The sequence below is a fragment of the Paramisgurnus dabryanus genome, chromosome 17 (assembly GCF_030506205.2).
Source record: "Paramisgurnus dabryanus chromosome 17, PD_genome_1.1, whole genome shotgun sequence".
Taxonomy (NCBI): Eukaryota; Metazoa; Chordata; class Actinopteri; order Cypriniformes; family Cobitidae; genus Paramisgurnus; species Paramisgurnus dabryanus.
The window spans coordinates 35,280,027-35,287,349 of record NC_133353.1 but is presented as its reverse complement, the minus strand read 5'-3'; the positions used below and the strand labels follow the sequence as shown (position 1 = coordinate 35,287,349).

At 36.5% G+C, this 7,323-nt stretch overlaps 1 protein-coding gene across 2 annotated transcripts; it reads right to left on the bottom strand.

Annotated features, from left to right (window-relative positions):
- Nucleotides 1–4,276: 4,276 nt before the first annotated feature.
- Nucleotides 4,277–6,463, bottom strand: nkx2.4a (NK2 homeobox 4a). 2 transcript variants are annotated; one of them, XM_065267414.2, is made up of 2 exons: nt 5,927–6,463; nt 4,277–5,606 (listed from the first exon to the last, which is right to left on the bottom strand). In XM_065267414.2, the coding sequence occupies exons 1-2, from the start codon at nt 6,297–6,299 to the stop codon at nt 4,966–4,968; spliced, it is 1,014 nt and encodes a 337-aa protein (XP_065123486.1). In that variant the 5' UTR covers nt 6,300–6,463; the 3' UTR covers nt 4,277–4,965. The 2 variants fall into 2 exon arrangements, with proteins under 2 accessions (XP_065123486.1, XP_065123485.1); XM_065267413.2 differs by having other exon boundaries at nt 4,278–5,633.
- Between the last annotated feature and the right edge of the window lie 860 nt (nt 6,464–7,323).

Genomic DNA, 7,323 nt, shown 5'->3' with positions numbered 1-7,323 from the left:
TTGGTTAAGTGGATTTATTGCATTCTCAGAGAAGTAGGAGTGGCGTTTATTGCGTTTTGGGAAAAAAGATGACAGAATAACACAGCGGATATTGCATTTTGCGTAAAATGAAGAATTTACTTTTTAATATTGACCTGATACAATACTGATTTTGGTGGTAACAGTTTTTTTTTTTATGGCGTTTATTGCATTTTGGAACCAAACTCTTCATATGCAATTTTTGGAAAACATCCACAAAAATGCTTTCTGAAATGACCTTAACTTTTAATGTCCCCTGCATGCTCTAGATCTAGAATCTGGGCCTTCTTTCAAAATCTTTAAACCATCCCTTTCCCATAAGGTCTATAATATCACATATATTAGATGTCTAAAGGTAAACAAATTTCTCTCAAGTGCTGTTTGGGGAATGTAATGAGGCATAACTAATGGCATACAGCCATAATGATAGCGAAGCTGGGACCGGCAGCCAGAGACAGACCGACCATTGATTCTTGCTTTGGACCTCTTGAAGTTCTAATCAGCTTCTTTGGTTGGACTGCACAGACTTCGCAATGCTATTGTGGCTCTGTGTCACTCGAGGTCAGTAGTTATTAGTGTTGATTGAAAACAGTTTCTTTAACAACTTATAAGCAGCCTGAATGAGATGCATAGGGAATTTGGAAGAGGGATTACTGACCAGCCCAGGCTCCACAGACAGGCATTGGGAAGAATGTGACATGGTTTGATAAAAAGGGATTCGACTCTCTTTTCCTTCACTATCTCTCTCTCTCTCTGAAACAGACTTTGGAGGGTTGCATTGCCTACACAATGTTGGTGGAATGTTATTCATAGTGTGCAACAGAATTAAACAGTTCAATACCAAGTATAGTATGATTTTGTGTGTGTGTGTGCCCGTGCGTGCGTGCGTGTGTGTGTATCTGTACTTTCCAGCAAAGGCAATGGTAAAATGCACTGTCATTTGTTTAATTTTATGGAAACCCATTAGAGAGAATTGCTTTCAGAGTCCTTTGACCTGCTTGAAATATTTTTTCATTGTGTTGAAGCATGTCTATTTGCCCACTACTTTCCCCCAGTTTGAAATGCTCCAAATTAGGACCGTTTGCTTTTCCAGGATGCAGTCTGCTTTGATGCTACAAAGCTTTTTACCTATATGAAAACACACTGACTCCCTGCCGAGACGCAGCATCCTAAACCATTACATATATCAGGTTGATAACAGACCTCCTATCCTGACTCACATTACAAGCAAAATATCCTGCATGCTCATCTGCAGTAGCTTCATATTGTGCTACACAGTTCTGATTAAAAAAAATGCATTGCACCACTTTGAATGCAATATTAAAATCTCAGTTAATTTCACTGACGTTGAAAAACTAAAGCACTTCAGGTTTGTAGCTACAGAGGTGTCTACTTTTGTTTGGAAACCCGAGAGAGACCGAAGTGTGTGTCGATTGGGGGTAGGGTGATGTTTAAACATCTTCAAATACGAGTTTCTGCGATGTACTCCATTTGTTTCTTTAAAACCCCAAAACAATATAAATGTGAGCATGAGATATTAATATGTATGCATATGCATCTGCATTCACTTGTTTGACATTTACTTTTATGCATATATATTTAATAAAACTATTCATTTAAAACTTTTATTTCTATTCATTATTGATATGTTGGTTGTTTATTATTCCTTTCTATGTTCGTATTTAGAAAGTTTATGAGCTAAATTGAGAGAGATAGAGAGAAAATGCAATGCAACTAATTAAATTATATTTACCGTTGAGATTCATTAAATCCACACCTGGGCCAATGCATCATTACGTTACCTATAAATAGACTAAAACCATTGTTCGTGTAATTTTTGTAAACTGTTTTAGGAGTGTCAAATTTGTTCCCACATAAACTGTAATTCTGATGTTGAGCTGCCTATGCCAATTAGTGTTGTCCAGGTTGCTAGGTCACCATGGTCAATTGAAAGACACATCAATAGAACTTGAAAAGGTTTCTCCGCGATCAGACGTTCTGACATATTAAGCAGAATAATGGCCGGGGAAAATACAGACAAGGCCCCCGGGCTGGATTCAAATTGCTCAGCTGTAAGAATTTGTTAAGATCCTGCAATTAGTGGGGAAGAATAAAGCTCCCCAAAAAACTAGAATTGAAGGAAACAAAACTAAAATCTCTTTGACTCTCTGTGTTGTGTTTTCATGATGATATTAAAAAGCATATTTTTGGACTTTCAATACGCTTTGTAATTTAAACAGGGTTTAAAGGGTTTGCATCTGTGCACAAAAAGAAAGCAAAAACAAAATGAAGAAAATTCATAGTCTGAATTAAAACCCATGCACTTGTGCAACTGCAATACATTTTTCGTAAAATACAAATTTATATTTTTTATATAATATGATGTTATAATATAATTGTGTACTGTGTTCATTCCCACAGTTAAGTTTAGTTATTTGTTTAATTGGTCATTATTTGTTGAAACCTCATTAGTGGAACCTTGCTGTAATAAAACTTTGAGGTAAACATTTCATTTCTTTGTTTTGTATAGCACAAATACAGAAATCATGTACAGGGGCTCTTTCTGATGTTATGGTGACTGTTACAGATTGTTTATTGCTCAACACTAGAGACTGTCAGAGATGAGACAGGACCATCATATATATGATGTAACAGCCTATCATTTAAAATCTGTCTCACACTGTGTTATTTGGATGCAATCTGACACATTCGATCTTTAACAAGCCAAGTAAAAAAGGATCATAATAATACAGGCACAGGTTAATACAGGCTTTTATAATACTCACCAAACATTTTGTACCAATCATTCAGACTTGTTTCCCCTATCAGGAACAAAATTCATGCAGATCTTTGTTTAACTTTTACTGACTTTGGAGTTTTGAATAAACCATCAAAAATTAATAAACCATTCAGTACAGTCTCCTTTGTTTTAAAGTGGTACGATTTTGTAAGAGCTCAGCTGAATTGTATTTCAGTCCAATGAAAATGTGATTGGGGTTTCCATAACCTTTTGATATGTTGAAAACACACATCTTCATCTTTGCTCAACTAAACAAGCATTATTCTGTAAATGTTAAACTATCTGTTGTCAGATCATTTCTTTTAACATCCACCTAGCTTCGTTTTGATTAGAATTGTAAAAATGTTTAGCATTGTAACGATATCAAATAGATAATACATGAAAACTACTCATTTATAAAGGAGGTCACTTCATATCGAGTTTCAAGGCTTGTCACTGAATGATACTGAGGAAAATTGTTTAAGCGACATTAGTTCTTACTTTTATGTTTATTTGTCATATTTATTGTCTAATTTAAGGTTTTTAATAATATGTCTTGAAGTTTATTTTCTTATGATGGTACACATTGTTGCATTCCAGTTGTATTTGAAACGCATTTTAAATCTGAAGATAAAGCTTTAGGATTGTTTTACTCGCGTATAAAGCACAATAAATAAACAAGTTATTAAAAAATTCAAAGTCTGGAATTAATGTTTTTAACTGCCAATATACAGCATTATAACTGGGCTTCACAGTTCAAAATTTTTATTAAAAATAAAAAATTAAGGAATTTAAACTTAACGTGTTAAATATATTTAGCCTAATGCAAAAAGAGAAAATGCAACAATTTTTAAAATATTATACAACATGTAGCTATAACGTGGGATTCTAAACATATTTATTATTTTAAATAACATACATCAGATGTAAACTTTAATTATTGATTCTCTGAAAAACTTAAGACATTTTCAATAAAGTGAACCAATAATAATAATAGCAAAATTCAGCGACAAAATAGAGATGAAAGTTATTGTGGGCTATGAGCACGAGATATCTATATTATTATTATTATTATTATTGACGTTATAACTAATAATATTACTATATGTGTTGTTGCTGTTGTTATTATTACTTTTTATAACTTTTTATATGATAACTTCTTATTGCTGTTGTTGTTATATAAAGTTTTGTTTCAGATAAGTTTAAATTAGTAGAGATGGCTGAATCAGTATTAAATTTAAGATAAAAATCTTTAGTAAATTAGCTAAACAATATAGAAGCAAATTTAAGTTGGTAAAATTACAAGGACATAATTTGCATTCCAAAAAATTCCGTTTTTGAGAGAACCTGTTTATACCCCTTACAAATTTCTCTTCCTTTTAAAAGCAAGCACTGGATTGCCAGTTTTTACCCTTAATTTATAGTGATAATAATTTTATTATTACAATTCTTATTAGTTTGTTTTCCTAAACAGTAAAATAATGTAACAAATATACAGAGATTACTGTTCACAAAATTAATTTGCAGTTTAATTTATTTATTTATTGTATCGTTCAATTGGTTTGAAACATATACAGCAGCCATCGTATTTGTGTCTGTTTTAACTTATATAAAAAAAAGAAAAAATGAGCAACAAAAAGACTCAAACATTTATATTACAACAAAAACTTAAGAGTTAGCCAAATATACAATCCCTACATTTCATTTCTCTAAATGAATACATTAGTTTACAATAGTCGTTTCATATGATGCTCAGGCATTTATTTAGGTCGATGAACTTTTCTCATTTCTTGCCAGAAGTTCATACCTGAATTATGAAACATTGCTTCCCGTCTCCTGCCAATATCATAGTTCTGGAGCAGCAATTTTGTTTAACGACAGACAACCTTCTACTAGACCAACAAATGGGAAGTCCAAAACATACAGCATAAGGCTAAAAGTAGTATTATCTTGTCCATTACGAGCAGGGTCTTTGTAGAAAATCGTGCCCACAAAAAGTGTTTTTAGAAAAAGGTGGCACAAACTTCCTTTGATCCGCTTTATCACCCGCTTTCAAACCTCGGACGCATGGCGCGTAAAGCAAAGTCCTGCTTCTGGCCTCGTGCGTCTTTATTCAGAGGACTCTAAAGTTTGTTTAAAAAAGACCATGGCAGGGAAAGCGGTTGGTTTTACCACGTTCTGCCATAAAGCAGATTTGAAGTCACCATGTTATTTGCGTAATCTACAGTAGTGTCCATCTGGCCCATGGTGTTCATTTGCGAGTGGAGTGACGGTGGACTGGGTGACATTTCCTCCAGGTCCTGGGCCTGGACCAGCGCATTGACCTGCTGGTTTTGGTGCTGGTTCATAGAATTACTCGAGGTAGGAAGCACGACCCCGGAACCGTTCTGCTGCTGTTGCATTTGCTGTTGGTTCGGCGTTGGTGTGTTGGAGCCGTTTTGGCAAGGCTTGCCATCCTTTACCAAAACAGGGACAGCCACTCTCCTCGGCGACTGCTGCTGTTGACACAGGTTGCCCTCCTGTTGAAGCTGCTGTGCTGCTTTGTCCTTGGCCTGTCGTTTCATCTTGTAGCGATGATTTTGAAACCAGATCTTGACCTGCGTCGGGGTCAGATGTATCATGCTGGCCAGGTGTTCCCTCTCCGGAGCTGAAAGGTATTTCTGTTGCTTAAATCTCCTTTCCAACTCGTACACTTGTGCCTGAGAGAAGAGCACCCGTCGTTTCCTCCTTGGAGCCGCGTGAAGGGGTGGGATGGATTTGGTGGTGTCGGCCATGCCTGTCAGCGTGCCCATTCCTGTCATGTTCATACCTGTGGAAGGTCCCATGAATCTAGAAACTTAAAAATATGCATACAGACGTGCGGCATGTTCAATTAGCAGCAGTGTTAGGATGAATTATAATGCTTGTTTTGTAATCTCAACAGGCTTTTAGATGCGCATTTACGCGTTCACCAATTATTTTCCAAAAATCTAAACAAAAATCTTATTTGATTGCAAATCAATAACAGTCAAGAGGCGAAAATAAAACACGTTATATTTCATGCGTAAAACTGATATAAACTCGCCGAAACTAAGTTGCGTCCTCTAAAATCAACTGAGACATAAATCATAATAATTCATCATAACTTACTTGTTGAGTATCTGGGGTCAGGATTAGCGCCGTACCACCCTGTGGCTGCTGCTGCGCTGTTTCTCATAGTTTCTTGGTAAGATGGTAGGTCCCCCATGTTGGCAATGCTGCCATTGCAGTAGCCCCCCATTGCACTGTGCGAAAACTGAGAAACCGAGTGTGGCATATGGTAGGTGGTCGCCACACTGGCGTTGTGGCCCATTGAGTGTTGCTGCATGCCAGTCTGGGACACCTGAGGTTGCCGATACGCTCCCAGTGGAGATGTGAGGTTTCCAGTGCTCTCCATGCCACCAAACTTCTTGTAAGTCTCCTCAATTGGGCTCAAAATATCTGTCACTGAGAAAGGTGTCGTGTGCTTTGGGCTCAGCGACATGGTTCAGAAAGCGGATAGATATTTGGTGCTGGAGCGCAGCCGTGTTGTTGTATCAGCTCTGTTCCCGTGGACGTCGACGTAAGAGAGTGCTTGTAGTATGCCTGAGATCCGATTGATCGCCTTGGAGAAGGAGGCGAGCGCTGGCCACTCTTATCTCAGGTTTATTGTAGCCAGGCGCCAGATTTACGACAAACATGAGGGGCGGAGCGACTCCCTGCGCTTGCAAACAATAGTCATTGACATCTCGGCAAGATAATTGAGAAAAATGTTCTTAGTCTCATATTACGTTTAGCATGAACATTTTCTGTGGTCATACATTTATTATTTTTATTTACAGCCATTAAACGCGCCTTCTCCTGAAGCTTGTTTATAGAGCCCTTTAAACACTGTTGTCAGCTTGTTTTCTGTCCCTCTCTCCCTCTTCTTTTTTAAGGGACTGTTAATCTACGTCAATAGGGAATTCCATACTTTTTCCAACTTTGAGAGCACTCTGAGAGTCATAAGCGCCAGTGCGCACTGTCAGAGAGGCACAATGAAGACCCCCTCCAGTCTATGACCTAATTTATGCTTCTTAAGCATCATTTTGCGCTACCGGTGAGGGGATCTTCTACATTAGATCAGAGTTTATATTAGGTCAAATTTACATTTGAATTGAACTTGTGTTTGTTTCTGTTTGACTTGGTTTTTCAGTGTATGATATTAATGAACGCTAGTGAAATATCATGTAGTTAAAAAGTACACATGCATTAAAAGAAGGGATATATCGAATTCCGTTTTAAATAATTAAATAGTAAAATGTCAACATCTTTTCATGCACCCATCTTTCGTGTTTTTTTTTTTTTTTTTTTTTTTTTTAGGGGAGTAATCGAGACTATCAAATTGTAAACATTAACTTTTTAATTTGCATGCATCTTTTTGTAAACATTTTATATTTTTCCTTCTCTTTATTCTGCTTTTTACGTTTGCCACAACACTATTATAATCAATATCCAGAATCAATGCATAAGTTCAATGCATAAGAGCT